Here is a 15,756-nt window from a genome sequence, read left to right as displayed (position 1 = left end):
ACTATAAAAAGAGGTCATTTATGACTAGTGTATATAATAACCATTTTCTTTGAGAATTTATTATGTTAAAATATTTTTGCCCTCTTTTCTCTCTCTAAACTTGAGCTACCATAATTGATTGTTAAGAGCTTGATATTTGAGTTGTAATTTCTTAGTTCAAAGAGTTCATTCAAGGTTGTTGTAAACATTAATTATCACTTGAGTGTGATAGAGTTTTAAACAGCTCTTGAGTATAAATGAATTTGTAAAAGAGCAAGGGTTTGCTCTTGTGGTGATTGTAAAGGGTTTATTATTCACCCAAAAAAGAATTTTAGTGGAGTTAACTCTCAAGGAGGGCCTTGAGCAGAGAACGTAGGCTTGGGATAGCCAAACTTCTATAAAATTTCTGTGTTCTATCTTCTTTTCTTCTTTCTTATGCACTATCTCTTAAAAATCTCCACATATCCTTCAAACTTTTTAATTAACACACAATTCACCCTCCTCTTGAGTTGCTACAAAGGATAACAATTAATTTTAATTTATTAATTTTTAAAGTACATACAATTACTTTTTATTAATTAAAATTTAATATACTAAATTTATTAATATTTAGAATAATTAAAAAACTAAATTAGTAAAAGTGAGTTTCAATTTTTTTTATAAATTTTATTATAATAAATTAAATAATTTTTAAGTGTCTAGACCACATATTTTGTCTAAGCATCTTTATAAAAAAGTCAAAAAATTAAAAAAAAAAAGAAAATAAAATTAGAATTTTACTATTGATCAAGCTATTATTTTCTATCTTTATTTTAATTCTAGTTTAATTTTCAACCTCGTTTTAATATTTAATTTCACTTTTATTTTTATTTCAATTTTAACATTAGTTTTTAATTTTAATGTTGAAATTTAATTGAATTTTGATCATACTTTCAATTTTAATCAAATTGAGATTTTAATCAACAATTTTCAATTTTAATCAATCTTATTTTAATTTTGCTTTATTTTCTACTATTAGTTTAATTAATTTTAGTTAAAAAAGAAAAAAAATAAAAAAAAAAAAGAAAAGAAGGTTTTTTTTTTTGTTTAAAAAAAATCAATTTTAACCTTATCCTCTCAATATAGGATTTTAGTATTAGCCGTTAGATTTAAGATTTTCTTAAAAAAATAAACACAAAATTTATACTTAAATCATATCTCAACCTTTATTTCTTAGGGTTTAGTGGATATAAGTAACAAAAACAAAAACAAAATTAGATACGGCCTCACCGACAAAATTAACGCCTCGTCGTACCAGCTCTACGAAAAATCATCGTCTTCTTCCCCGCTTCATACCCATTCCGTTCACTTCGCTCCCCGATACACACTTAGAGCACGAAAACTAGGCTCAGCTCCACCTCGACTATCGGCTTCCCCGTCGAGATCCCTGACTCCCTTCTTCTCCTTCCCTCACGCTGCAAAACTCAGCGCACACCGCCCCTTCAACCCTCATTTAGCTCCAATCTTCTCAAGCCCAACGACACTGCTACCCGGACCCACCGTCGCTGTTCTCCTCGATTCCAGCGACGCTACTTCCATTTTTCCTTTGAAACCCATTGCAGTGCTCCACGGTTCTCGCCCTTCTCTTCCACACCAACCCGGCGCTCCGGTCTCCGCAAAACGGTGCCGTCTCTCAGGCCCATTGCTTGACCCATCTGGCCCCATCCTCTCCTCCGGATATTCATTGCAGCGTGATTTAGGTGGGAATTTGTTTGCTTCATTTAGGTCTGTTTTATAAACTAATTTCCAGTTTTTGTCGGTTGATTCACTGTTGCAAAAAGCATTTTGATTAATTTCTATTTTTTTAAAGATGATTGGTACTCATTTGATTGTTAACGTCTATGGGTATTTTACATAAACTGCTGTATTGTGTTCATTATGTTAAAATAAGACTTGTTTCCTTCCCTTGAATAATTGCAGTACCCCTGCATCTTCACTCCCCTATTCAGTTTGCATCTAGTTAATAAGTTTCTCTTTGTATAATAATTTCATAACTCTGCTTATTAAGGTTGTGTATTGCGAGGTCGGTTTCAGACAGATTTGATGCAATGGCTATATGATTGAACCATTTATGCGTATTGACGTTAATTTTTTACAGTTGGAATCCTAGAAGTGGTGTTGCATTTATTCATCTCTGTTTTAAGTAAATGTCCTGGAAGGAGGCATTAATCCCATTGCTGTTCTATAAATTTTATGTGTTTGGCTTCTGTGTTGGTTTCTTTGTTCTATGGTTCTGTTATTCTATAAACTCAAGAACCTTTTATATTGCTGAAAGTTTTATGTAGAAATACCCAAAGCATATTTTATCATAATAATACAAGTATATTAACAAGTTTTGGGATGAGTTGATACCAAGTGGCTTCTGTCATGAGCAGTTCATTGTAATATTCTGGTTTATTTCATGTGTTGCCTTGAGAACAGTCCTGTGAATATTTTACATATTGTGTATATGAGAGTTTTACAATCTGCTTATCATGCACCATGCTTTTTTATTGTCTCAACTCTCAAGTAGGCTTGGTTTCTGAAAGTGGCCACCTTGGTCATTATGTAAATGGTTATGTTGCTTGCATTTGCATATTAAAATTTTTCTTTAACTTTAGTTTACTAAATAGAAAATTATAATGCACTTTTTTGTGCTAACACTAGCTTACACGCAATGTTTAATGTAGAGTCTACTGATATCATTATATTTGGTAGCGGTGAGAAGGCTTATACAAAAAATTACTTTAGTGGTTTTGAGGGAGGGTTCCCTTGAACTACCTAAACATAAAAATCATTTTTATAAAAGAAAATTTTCATTTTTTTACTCTGGTTCTAAAGAGAAAGAGTAGGAGGGGGGCGCAGCTTGAACTACGTAATTGAAAAAAAAAAATACTTTAGTAGTTCTAAGGAGTGGTCTCCTTGAATTACCTAACAAAAAATATTCTTATAAAAATTAATTTGGTCTTATTGGTTCTAATAGTCTTATTGGTTCTAATTAATTTGAACTACCTAGATCCAAATAAAATTTTTTTTTATAAAAAGCATTTTTTACTTTAGTGGTTCTAAGGAGGGTCCCCTTGGTGCCCTTGAATCATTTTAATTAAAACTATTTTTATTTCGAAACTTATCTTTTACTTAGTGTTTTTAAATAAGGTTTCCTAAACTATTTCTTTTAGAATTTATTTTTTGGCTAAGTAAAATAAATGAAAATAATTTACTAGATGAAATACAAACTAGGTGCGCTTAAACTCAGTTTTATTCCTGTTAAATTAAAACCTTACTCGAAACCTAGGACAACTTCTAGTAGAGCCTAACTTCATTTATTTTTTTATGCTTGTGTTGAGAAAGAAGATGCATGAATAAATGAGCTATGTTTGATCTTGTCTTGTTAATATTATAGATGACCTTAAAACGAGCTGAGCTAAAATTGAGTTCGAATTTAATAAATATTGAACAAGCCAAGCTTGAGTTTTAAATAATATTGATGGGCCGAACCTGAGCAACTCAAAGCTCAATTCGGTTCTGTTTGTATACACCTCAAATTTTTATGTTATATACTTTTTTTTTCATAAATGTATTCGATTCAGTTATTCAAATATTCTCCTGCCTTTCATATTAACACACACACACTCACACACTCATATATATATATATATATATATATATATAATGGATTCAGTAAAAAAAATCCTCATTATTTGATTAACCAAACTGTAAGCAGCTTAGTTAACTGATTTTTTAGATTAATTTTTGGAAATTTAAGTGGATATTTGAATTTTTGGTTTCTCTTGATGATTGTTAGCCTGTTAGGTCAAACTTTAGCTTGCTATCATTGAAAAAAATGAAAGGAATTTTTTTTCTTTTCTTTCTTGAGCACCACTACCTCCCTTCACGTCTCTTTCCGTCTCTTGTTTACTACAGCTGCCATTTTCGTGAAAATCTTGTTTATATTAGTGATAAAATGATAATTACTTGTTATTAATGCGAATTTTGTATATATAATCTTTGCAGAGTCATTGAAGTTTTGAGTTTCCAAATGGATGAAGTACACGAATTTTTAGGAAATAATAGACTTGAAGACGTGCGTTGGCTCTGTACCTTGTCTGAGTCTGAGCTTGTAAGATTTCTCCTTTCTTCATAAGCATAATCGTTTGCTTCTATTGAATAAATCTGTTTGAGAAGGTGTGATTCTGTTGGATATTTAATTGAGTTGTCCTCCAAATCTTGAGTTGAATTTGATGAAATGATTTTTATCCATCCTGCCATAATGGAAACTCTTAATTATTCAAACCATTTATATGATGTGTAGGGGAGACCTTGTGCTATTGCCTTCGCCGTGCACTTGTTGATGTTAATGACATGAACTTTACATTTGCAGGATATGCTGATTAGCTTGAAAATGCTGGTCATTCAACGTGCCAAAGTATTGGGTCACAAGCAGCTAGCTATGAAATTTGATCTGAAGATGCTTAGAATTCTTGGTATGTTTTCCTTACTAGGTTCATTGTATCCATATGCTTAAAACTGGGTTAATCTTTTTAAACTTAAGGTATATGCAACTTAAAATGTGACAAAGTACTCAAGGTAGCAATTTTTTGCTTGGAAACAATTTGGAAAATTACGGAAGAATCTTTATCTTACATAATCCAGTGTTATCAAGACGAAAGGTGATAACTAAGGCGACAGGGAACCCTATGGCCTTCGGAGTGAGGCGAGAGGCGAGACAAGGCCTTTTTGAAGCAAGACGCCATAATATAAATTGCTAAAATTATATATGTGTGTGTGTGTGTGCGTGTGTGTGTGTACTTCTAAAAGAAGAAAATGCAGCGTATAGAAGAAAATTACAAATTAATTACTTAAAGCAACAACCCCAAACTCTCAATTTAAGCAAATAAGAAATTAAAATATTAAACAACATATTTTTTTTCAATAATTTGCTTAATTACAATTTACACATCATAGCAAGGGCATCAAATTAGCATATCACAACAATACCCATTTAGTAACAAAAGCATATCACAATCACAAATTCACAATACCCATTTAATAAAAACATATCACAATCATAGTAAGAGCATCAAAACCCATTTAATAAAAACATATCACAATCACAATACCCATTAGTATATCACAACAATGCCCATTTAATAACATAAGCATGTAACAATTATAGATTTACAATATCCGGTTAATAAAAATCATATCACAACAATACCCATTTAATAACAAAAACATATCTCTAAATATTTAACAAATTTAACAAAAAAAAAAAAAAAAAAAAGAGAAAGTGCTGGACTGGTAGTAATAGTTGATAGGTTGCGCAGCGTGATGATGCTGTGAAGAGATTCAACAGCATAAGAGAAGGAGGATGAGACAAGAAGAAGAAAAAAAAAATAAAAAGAAAAAAAATCACTGGATCTGGATCGCAATGTTGCAGCGTGAGAGTGAGAGGTGAAGAAGGTAGAAGAAGAGTAGAGGAAAAAAGGGGAAAGATTGTGAAGATGAAAGAGAGAGAGAGAGAGAGAGAGAGAGAGAGAGAAATACCTGGTTGCTGCTCTGTTTCTTTGCAATCTGCTCCGTGGGTGGCGTTAAGGTGAGACATTTTAGGGCTTCTTTTTATTTTATGCTTTTAAGAAAAAATTAAAAAAAAATTCCTGTTAGTTTGAAGTGGCGGAGCTCAACACCACAGCGCCTCTCGCCTTGGTTGTATGGGGCTGCCGACTCATCTTAGATGCCTCGCCTCAGCCGGGTGAATCGCTAAGGGCTCGCCTCGCCTCTCTTCGCACGGCGCCTTTCTTCTACTTTAACAACACTGACATAATCTGATGATAACGATGTGTAGTCGTCTTCATGAGTTTGTGAACTTCTTGCTTCTATATTGTAGTGTGAGATCTCTTTGGTGTTTGGCTTATTGATTTAGAGCCCTTAGTTTCTTGCATTCAAAGTAGTTCAATTTAACCCTAAAACTAGATATGCCCATGAAGGTTACAATCTATATAGAGAAGTAAAATAGAAAATTGTTAAGGTTATGTTTAGTTTAGGGTAAATTATTTTTTGCTCCCTGTGTTATGTCAAAATTAATACAAATGTCCCTTGGTTTTTAAAAGTCAATGGTTTCATCCCTTGGGATAAATTTGCATCTATATATTCCGGGTGTGCATTGGTTGCACCCATTAAGCGTCGTCGTTAGTTAACAATGTCCATTAAACATTCTGTAGAATTCTGGTTAATGTTGAAGGTAATTTCTCTTAGTAGTGAAAACATGTGTAAAGATTTCAGATGTTGAACAGCCATTGTGTCTCTTCTTGTCTTTACTTAGTGTAATCACTTCATTTAAGAATCTTTATATGCAGCCTTTGACACTTTTGCATTAATCTGCAGTCTCTGATAATTATTGCTTGTTCAATTATTTGACTTATCAATTGCTTGTTTAGGTATGTTTGAGTTGTTTGAACCCTAAATTTGAAGTTTCTAATCATTTACCATATGTGGCTCTTTTATTTTAGTTTTCCAATTTAACACTTTTGAAAATCTGTGGTTTACAATAAAACCTTTGTTGAATATTATGGCTCATAATTCAATTTAAATGTTACATTCAGGAAAAGGAAGTGAACTTCCTAATTAATAATTTGAATATCAATTTGACAATCATGATTTTAGTCTACATAATAACAAAAAGGAAAAAAAAAAAAATTGGTGGATAAACATAGAACAATTTGGAGTCATAAGTGCCTAATTGTTCTATCTCTGTTTGCTTCCTTTTTCTGTGAAATAAAGGTTGGTAGAATTTTGGTTTTCTGCTAGACATTAGGTTTTAAGAAAGTGATATGCAGTAGTCTACTAGCTGGTCTGAAATACCTTGGTTATTGTTTCAAGTAGTTTCAAGGAAAAATGACTATAGTAAGCTCATAATTTTGATTCTTCTATTCTGTGTTTGCTGATAAGTGAAGTAGAGAGAAGGAAAACAGTCACTTGCATGTGATGAGCTTCAAGCAGGATTTATTTATTTATTTATTTTTTTAATCAAGATCGCTGTTTGATTTTTATTAAATTTGTTGGTTATGCCTTCTTCTTAGCATTGCTTTGAAGCACAAATATTGCGGTATCCTTAAAGATCATGTAGGTGACACTTAAATAGCATCTAATTCTTTGGAGCCATCTTGTAGAATTATTTATTTATTTATATGTTTATTGTGCTTTTGTGAACATGGTATCAATTCAATAAGTAAGCAATTAAGAAAAAGAAAAAAAAAAAAGGAGCATGTCATTGTCACTTGACAGTTTTGTGTCGTCTGAGGCCCTTAATATGGTTAATAGCAAAGAAAATGGCCATTTTGTGGTGTCACTTGAAAACTGTCTCCTCATAGTAAAGGCCAAAGGTGAAGACTGTATCTTGATCTCATATTCCGGAATCCTGTTTCGCTAGTTTCAATTCTTTGAATTCCCCTTTTCATATGGAATATGATAATAGCTTGTCTGCATCATTTCATTGGTGATTTTGACACAGAATTTTATTATTTCTTTGAAGTTTTCTGTTCTGGCATTGGCATTTCCAGATGTTCTTGCCAAAGTGATTAACAAAATTTATGGATAGTTGAATTTGATTCTCAAAGCCTGAAAATTTTCTACGTTCTTCCCCTTTTAACCATGCGCAGCACTTGTGTTGATGGAATATCTGAAAGGAAATGTTGAAAATTTATCTCATATTCCGGGCATGGCCAAAGCTCCTGATTTCATTGATGGTTGCTGTTTATCTCAATGTAAGCTTGAGGCCATCTTGAGCATTGAGGAGCTAAAGGCATGTATTGGTATTGATAAGAGCAAAAAACCAGCTAAAAGGTATGCTAAATTACACGTGACATTCAATTCTGAATTTTGATTTAATTTTCAATCATTGAGTGGCCCTTAATGATTGATCAGTATATTTTCCTATCCTGTCGACAAATCGGAAAGTAATGTTATTGGTGCTAACTAGCAATTTGTGATTCAATGTAATATTTCTTGTACCAAGTACATTGTTATTATTTACATCTTTCTACTGGTCAAGTACACAATTATTCCAGTTGTTAGTCCTTTGCTCTGTCTTTATGTTTATTGATTCTCCTCCATTATAAGAACCAGCCTCCGGTGTATATTCAATGACTGGCCAAGCATCTTGTGCATTTTGTTAGTTGATCTTCTCAAAGGGTAGGCAATGGCCATTATTAGGTTATGTATGTAGTGGAGATTTAGGACATTTTGCAGGCTGCTCATTAAAGCTAGAATTGGAGGCTAGAATGAGTTGGAATTTAGGTGGAAAATTAGGGTTGTGAAAGGATGGAATTGAGAAGCAAAATTAAACAAGAAGAGAAGATTTGTGGGCTATGCACAGTAAAATTAGGTTTTGGGTTTCATGCCTAAACTTCCTCGGGCACTACACCAAGGTTTCCATTGGAATCACAGAGAGGGTTGAATCGCTTTGCAAAAATCAAAGAAGCATAAATGCTAGAATTTTTATGGACTAAAAACTGAGCAATAAAGAATGCTGGGTATTTATAGACTCAAAACTATTCCCTGATCCTTCAACACATTGGACTCCAAATGTAATTTTAAATCCTTAAGGATCAGAACTCTAAAGTCAGACCAAAAAGGAATAATGCCATCCTAAACCAACAAGGACTCATAATAATACTTCAGATATAAAATAAAGACTGCTACAAAATTATGGATAACTTTCCAGCAATTCTGAAAATTATGAAAATTACAAAAATACCCATGATACTTTATAATGGACCAGCAGCTAATTTATTTAAATAAACAGATAAGTAGAACTCTAACTCTGGAAATTACAAAAATTATCCCTGAGACTTAAATGAAGGACCAGCCGCCAATTTACCTAAATAGACACATAAAGTGAACTCTAATAGGATTAGGAGGTATTCTACTTCCCCAATAAATCATACATTAAAACTGAACGATTATTCTAAGCCTCATGAACATTTGAATGTGAATTTCTTGGTTGCATCAAGAGGCAGTGCTTAAGGGTTTGTGTGTATGGTTTTTACACCCAGTTGTAACTGCTGATTGCAAATGTCTTACCTTGTGGTGAATTTCTGAATGGCTAACTACAAGTGATATTCTAGCAATAAGCTTTAACAAATCAAAAAGTACCTTATTTTTCTTATGGCAATGATGGATTTCTAGCCTCTTTTTTTCTTTCTTTTACTGTCCAATTCTGCACCCTTGGTAACCTATGAAGCCCTAAATTTATGCATGGCTTTGGTGAAACTTAATGTTGTTTAAAAAGCAAAATTCTTAGACAAGGAATTAGTTTTTTTGCCTGTTGAATGCATGCATAGAGTTAGACCTGGCTAAGTTCCGGCTCAAAACCAGAATTGGAACTGGTCAAAACCAGATTGACTAAAACTGGATTTGATTCAGACTGGAATTGACTGGTTCTGTTTTGGGCCCAAACGGGATTTTTTTTTCTTTCCTTTTCTTTAAACGCAAAATTTGAAAATAATTCAATTGTTGGATTTGGTAAAATTGAAATGGAACCGGAAACGGGACTTGAATTGGGGGCCTTGTGGCTCCGGTTCCGATCCCTTTGAACCTTGAACTGGAACTATCAGTTCTCTGCCAGTGCAGCCCGTTGGGCACATCTGCACATCTACATAGAGTTGTTTCAAAATCAGAACAGTGAAGACTGACTGACATCGTTTTATTAATTATATTAATCAAATTACCTTTAGGCTATTTATGATAGAACATAATGAAACCTCCAATGCAATCACTACTATGTTATATGATTCTTTACTTCGTTTGGTTGAACAAAGCAAATATATTGTAATGTTATGCGAGTGCGTTATTGCTTTTTTAACATATTGCCTACTACATACAAAAATTTATGTAATGACAGTTACTTTATTTACTTCAACACACACACGCGTGCACACACACACACACGCGTGCATATTACCAAAAGCTTTTACAATCATCGTATCTATTGTCACTGTCACCACCACCACCACCACCACCACCACCACAACCCATTATAACCATCTTCTTTCTTGTTGCCACCGCTGCTACCAAATAAATGATTATGTGCTGTTTGGTTCAGTGGTTGGGACATAACCACTGCTACCAAATAAATGATTATGTGCTGTTTGGTTCAGTGGTTGGGACTAGCTTTTAGTGGTTGATGTCCCAACCACTGAATTTGGGGCGTTTGGTAATTATCTTAGGATTTGTTGCATATGGATCCATCCACCAACATTTCGAAAAAAGTAACTAAATGCTAGAAAATCCAGCTTTTGATCACGAACGCTAGATGCTTGTATGTCAGACATCTTAAATCAATTTAATTACTAAATTACCTAGCCATGATTAAGTAAAAACCTATCTCCTTTTGATTCTCATGCTAACAATCTTCTTGTTTTTAAAAATTTGTATGCTTTATCCTTGCTTCTCCCTCTTTCTTTCTTGTTCGTTAGCAGTAAAATCTCTATTATAATAGCTATATTATGTATTTTGTTTTTTAGTTTTTGTTTATAATCATTGCCATAACTAATATTATAATCATTATTATATATAAACACTAGGTGTATAACCCTTGCGCTGTGCAGATTTTTTTATAATACGTATTAAACTTTCTTGGAGTATTTTTAATGAATAAATTATATTATTAAAGAGCATGTTGTCTTATAATGAGTTGTATTGTGATGTTGTTTTCTATTTTCTATTTATATGATTTGGCCTGATTTTTCTATTCCTTTATTTGTAGACCACGTGAAGAGGCTGCAGTCAAACAGAAGAAATAATTGGAAAAAAAAATATTATGTAAGCCAATCAAAGTTATGATCATGTTTATTGGTAATGCTTCTTACATGTTTTATTGTTATTACTATTATTTTTTTTTTTTTCAGTTTTCCAAAGAATTTGATATCAGCCTGAATCTACATAAATTTGGATGTGATGTCTATTGCAGATCCTGCTTCAAAAAATTTTTTTGCAAGGGTTTTTTTTTTTTTTTTTGGTTGACTGCTTATACAAGGGGCATTATTATTTCATTTAAAATGATCACGTCTCTTCCCAGCTGCGTTCATTTACCCAGATCCTGCATACCTATTTGTAGGCTTCCCCAGTTCCAGATAATTCAGAGGTTTAACTGAGCTAACAATGTGTTGTCTTTTTGCTGGGGAGATGATGAACGACCCAAAGTGCATTCCTAATATTGGAGAATGCAGAGGAAAAAAACTCTTATCGTGCTGTAAAAAATTTTGGGTTTGCACCACTGAATATGTTATTAATGTTATTAATATATAGGCTTTGCTATCAGCTATCCTTAGGCGAAGTTTTTCTACAGTTTTTGTGAGATACTGGAAATTGTTAATATAAAAAAGCAAGCAGTCGTCGAAGGTTATGCCCTAAGCTGTATTGTCATTGAATTTGTGTAGTCAGTTTTCTCATTTTAATAGTACTTGTTTGCTAAATTGGTTCAAAGCCAATTATTAGTAGATACAGTGTATATAGATGAGAATGCTGGTATAATTTGTGCTCTTAGCAATTTTTTGTGTTAAATTTTAATCGCAGTCCCTCAAAGTTGAGGATTATTTTCTTAATGTCCTTCAACTTCAATTTATATTTTAAATATCCTTCAACTTCAATTTAATACAACTCAAAGTTTGTCAAGCCACTTTCTGATGGAATTTCAAGTTAGAAGCTTTCTTAAGTCACTTTCTGATGGAATTTCGAGTCATAAGCTTACATGGACATGTCGAGGTGAAATAAAAAAAAATAAAAAAAATCTATGCTACGTGGTATTTTAATAATAAAAAAATCTCCTCTGCTCTTTTATTCTCTCTATTTGGTTAGAAGCCAATGTCTCTCTTACTTTCTCCCATGCTTCTCTCCCTCTTTCCGTTTCTATACATTAAACCTTTCACAAGTAGATTCCCTCTAATCCTCCATTCATCATCAAACTCTAAAATAATAAAAACTATAAAATTGCACGCATACGTTATATTTAAATTTATATCACCAATTGCTCCACTACTGTCAATAAAAACAGTGTTGTCGTCATCGCCTTAAGCTATAGGATGTTCAAAACCTTCAACAAATGAAGAGAAATTGCCAGCAATTCCTCATGGCATTCCTTGCCAATAAGTTGTTTCATTCATGTACAAAAATAACAATCTCCCTTCCTTCGGCCATATCATCTCACATCTCTCTCCTTAGTGTTAAGACGGCTCAACGTCTCCATTTCCATTAGGTCACCACGATGCCATATCGACGAGAGTCCTTACTGACTGCATATAACTTGACCCAGTGCCTTTTTTCCACCAGCGACGACCCACTAATCCAGCTGAATAGCGTCATCAAAGCTCAAGCTCCCCTTGCTTGTGTCATAGCCATAGACCCACTTTGCCTCTTTCCCTTCCTTTCCAAAGACTTAAGGGCTGTTTGGTTCACCAAAAAAAGATCCCGGAATAGAAATAATTCCCTTTATGAGTGTTTGAAACTCGTTTTCTTAATTTTCATTCTCACAAATGAGGAAATTCAATTCCCACAACTAATGGAATCATCATTCCCTTTTCAATACGGGAATCACCATTCCCCTTTTAATAAGGGAATCAAAACATATGAATGTGAATGATTATTTTATGAACGGCTAAATGCTCAATCTTACCTATGAACTTATTGAGATGTTTCAATTTTTATATTTTCATTTTATTAATTAAAAATTATAATTATAATCATAATAGTTAAAATAATTATAATTATATTTAAAATAATTATAGTAATTATAATATTTTTATATTTCAAATAATTAATTAAAAATTAAAATAATTGTAATGATAATAATTAATTAAAATTAAAAAATTAAAATAATTATAGTAATAATTAAAATGTAAAACTATTATTTTTATATTTTCATATAAATAACTAAAATTAAAAATTATAATGATAATTAATTATACCTAATTAGAATGAAAAATAGGAAAAATATATTTTTTTATATTTTCATATAATTAATTAAAATAAAAAATTTTGAATATAATTAACTTTAATTATTTAAATAAAAATAAATAAATATTTTTAATTTCAGTTATAATTAAATAAAATTGAAAAATTATAAATATATAATTCTAATTAATTAAAATTAAAAAATATTATTTTTATATTCTCATATAATAATTAAAATTAAAAAAGTAATTTTAAGTTGATTTTCTTTGAGTATAAAATAGGTGTGATTTTCATTCTGCACCTTATATATGCAAACCAAACACCTGGAAAAAGAATCTGACTTCGATGCAATAGTGAATCAAACAGAAATGAAAATTTACTATTGTGTTTTCTATTCTGCTCGATTCTGATTTCCTAATTCCAGGCAAACCAAATGGGCTCTTATTTCCTTTGCAACAACGCTATACCTAATACCCAATTGTTCCCTCTTCAACAACCCCACAAAACACCTTGCTCTTCATAAGCAAAACTTAGTTCCTCTACTTACCTTCATACTCATTTGAGATTTGAGAATTTTTGTATTGCTTTTTGTTTGATATTTTTTTTGTGTGGTAATTTTAGGGAATTGGTGTTTGATTATTAAGAATTGATCTGCAGTAATTTTGAAAAATTGGTGTTTGATCATTATGAATTTCAAGCATTTCTTCTTCTTCTTTTTCTTTTTTGTGTGGTAATTTTAGAGAATTGGCTCATGTTTATGCTGTAGTTTGTTTCTTCGGGCTGAAGGAAATTGGGTGTTTGGATTTTGTTTGGTCTTCTTCTAGAGATACTAAAGATTACTAAGAAGCATTTACTCTTTAAGGTTTTGATTTTTTCGGGCTGAAGGAAATTGGGCATTTAGATTTTTTTAGGCGTTAATGCATTTTGGTTATAAGTTTTTTCAAGTTTTTTAGTGTTTTGATGAGCTGTTTTGTGGAATTATAATATAGCCAATTTCCTGTTAATAAATTTCAAATCATATCTTTTTTAAACTGTTAATAAATTTAAAGTTGAAGTTTTTTTTGTGTTTTGATGAACTAGTTTGTAGATTGTGATTTTGTTTTATTATTGATTTTGCTTCATCAGATGGAGAGAGAGAGGAGAGAAATCATGGAGATATATATATATATATATATATATATATATATATATATATATATATATATAGAGAGAGAGAGAGAGAGAGAGAGAGAGAGAGAGAGAGAGAGAGGACAGAAAGAGGAAGGAGATGACAAAGAGTGAAAGAGACTGTTTGTGGCAAATAAAGAAAATTTGTTATTGTTAAAATATCAATGTGGTATGTGATGCGTCCCTCATTGGTTCTGCAGGGAGGTCTTGGGTGTTATATATATAGGTTTGCAAACCTCCCATTGTGAGCTAGCTTTTGAGGTGGAGTTAGGCAGGTTCATATCATTTGATATCAGAGCCTCACTTTGTATGGGTCAGTGGGCCATGTATAAAGGTTCCTTGATGTTTTTCGGGAGAGGTTGGGGTGAATGAGTTATGACCCCAGTTGCTTCACAATGATATTTAGTTTAAAGGGGTCGGAAATGATACATCCCACATCGGTTCTGCAGGGAGGTCTTGGGTATTATATATATGGGTTTGCAAACCTTCTCTTGTGAGCTAGCTTTTGAGGTAGAATTAGGCAGGTTCATATCATTAAATGATGCATCCCATATCGGTTCTGCAGAGAGGTCTTGGGTGTTATATATATGGGTTTACAAACCTCTTTTTGTGAGCTAGCTTTTGAGGTAGAGTTAAGCAAGTTCATATCATTTGGTATCAGAGAACACTTCTTTTGGCCTCATATGAAGAGAGATGTGGAGAGAGATGTGGAGAGAGTGTGTTCTAGGTGTATCACATGTAAGAAAGCAAAGTCTAAAGTCTTACCTCAAGGCATAAATACACCTTTGCCTGTACCTAGTGAACCATGGGTTGATTTATCTATGGACTTTATTTTGGGGTTGCCTAGGTCTAGGGAAGGTAAAGATTCTATATTTGTGGTAGTGGACAGATTTTCTAAGATGGCACATTTCATTCCTTGCCATAAAACTGATGATGTCACAAATATTGCTGATTTATTCTTTAGAGAAGTTGTGAGATTGCATGGCATCCCTAGGAGTGTTGTTAGTGATAGAGATGTTAAGTTCCTAAGCTACTTTTGGAAAGTATTGTGGAGTAAGTTGGGTACTAAGCTGCTATTTTCTACTACATGTCACCCATAAACTGATGGACAAACTAAAGTAGTTAATAGAACTTTAACAACTCTTTTGCGTGCTGTTGTTAAAAGGAATTTGAAATCATGGAAAGGATGTATACCATTTATTGAATTTGCATATAACCGAAGTGTACATTCTTTTACTGGTTTTTCACCTTTTGAGATTGTTTATGGGTTTAATCCTTTAACTCTATTAGATTTGCTTCCTTTGCCTGTGCATGAGATTTCAAGTTTAGATGAAAAAAAGAAGGCTGAATTGGTTAAAAGGATCCATGAACAAGTTAAACAGCCCATTCAAAAGAAGAATAAGAGATACACTGTCCAAGCTAATAAAGGAAGAAAGCGAGTTACTTTCCAACTAGGAGATTGGGTTTGGGTGCATATAAGGAAGGCAAGATTTCCAATTCAAAGGAAGTCTAAGCTTCATTATAGAGGAGATGGTCCATTTCAAGTGGTGGCCAAGATTAATGATAATGCTTATAAGTTGGATCTTCCTGGTGAGTACAATGTGATTGCTACTTTTAATGTTGCTGATCTTTCCCCTTTTGATG

At 32.5% G+C, this 15,756-nt stretch overlaps 1 protein-coding gene across 8 annotated transcripts; it reads left to right on the top strand.

The window, feature by feature from the left end:
• Positions 1–1,193: 1,193 nt before the first annotated feature.
• On the top strand, positions 1,194–11,545 carry LOC110639858 (uncharacterized). Of its 8 annotated transcripts, none has more exons than XM_058130100.1 (6): positions 1,202–1,718; positions 4,012–4,117; positions 4,379–4,481; positions 7,656–7,839; positions 10,763–10,818; positions 11,114–11,545. In XM_058130100.1, exons 2-5 carry the CDS (start codon positions 4,037–4,039, stop codon positions 10,797–10,799), a joined length of 405 nt encoding a protein of 134 aa, XP_057986083.1. In that variant the 5' UTR covers positions 1,202–1,718; positions 4,012–4,036; the 3' UTR covers positions 10,800–10,818; positions 11,114–11,545. The 8 variants fall into 8 exon arrangements, 5 of the variants coding, with proteins under 5 accessions (XP_057986082.1, XP_057986081.1, XP_057986083.1 ...); XM_021790972.2 differs by having other exon boundaries at positions 11,075–11,545; XM_058130101.1 differs by lacking the exon at positions 11,114–11,545 and adding an exon at positions 10,905–10,923.
• Positions 11,546–15,756: the final 4,211 nt, after the last annotated feature.

Source organism: Hevea brasiliensis, chromosome 11, assembly GCF_030052815.1.
Source record: "Hevea brasiliensis isolate MT/VB/25A 57/8 chromosome 11, ASM3005281v1, whole genome shotgun sequence".
NCBI classification, from domain to species: Eukaryota; Viridiplantae; Streptophyta; class Magnoliopsida; order Malpighiales; family Euphorbiaceae; genus Hevea; species Hevea brasiliensis.
The sequence above is the reverse complement of the archived record's forward strand: the minus strand, read 5'-3'. Positions and strand labels throughout refer to the sequence as shown.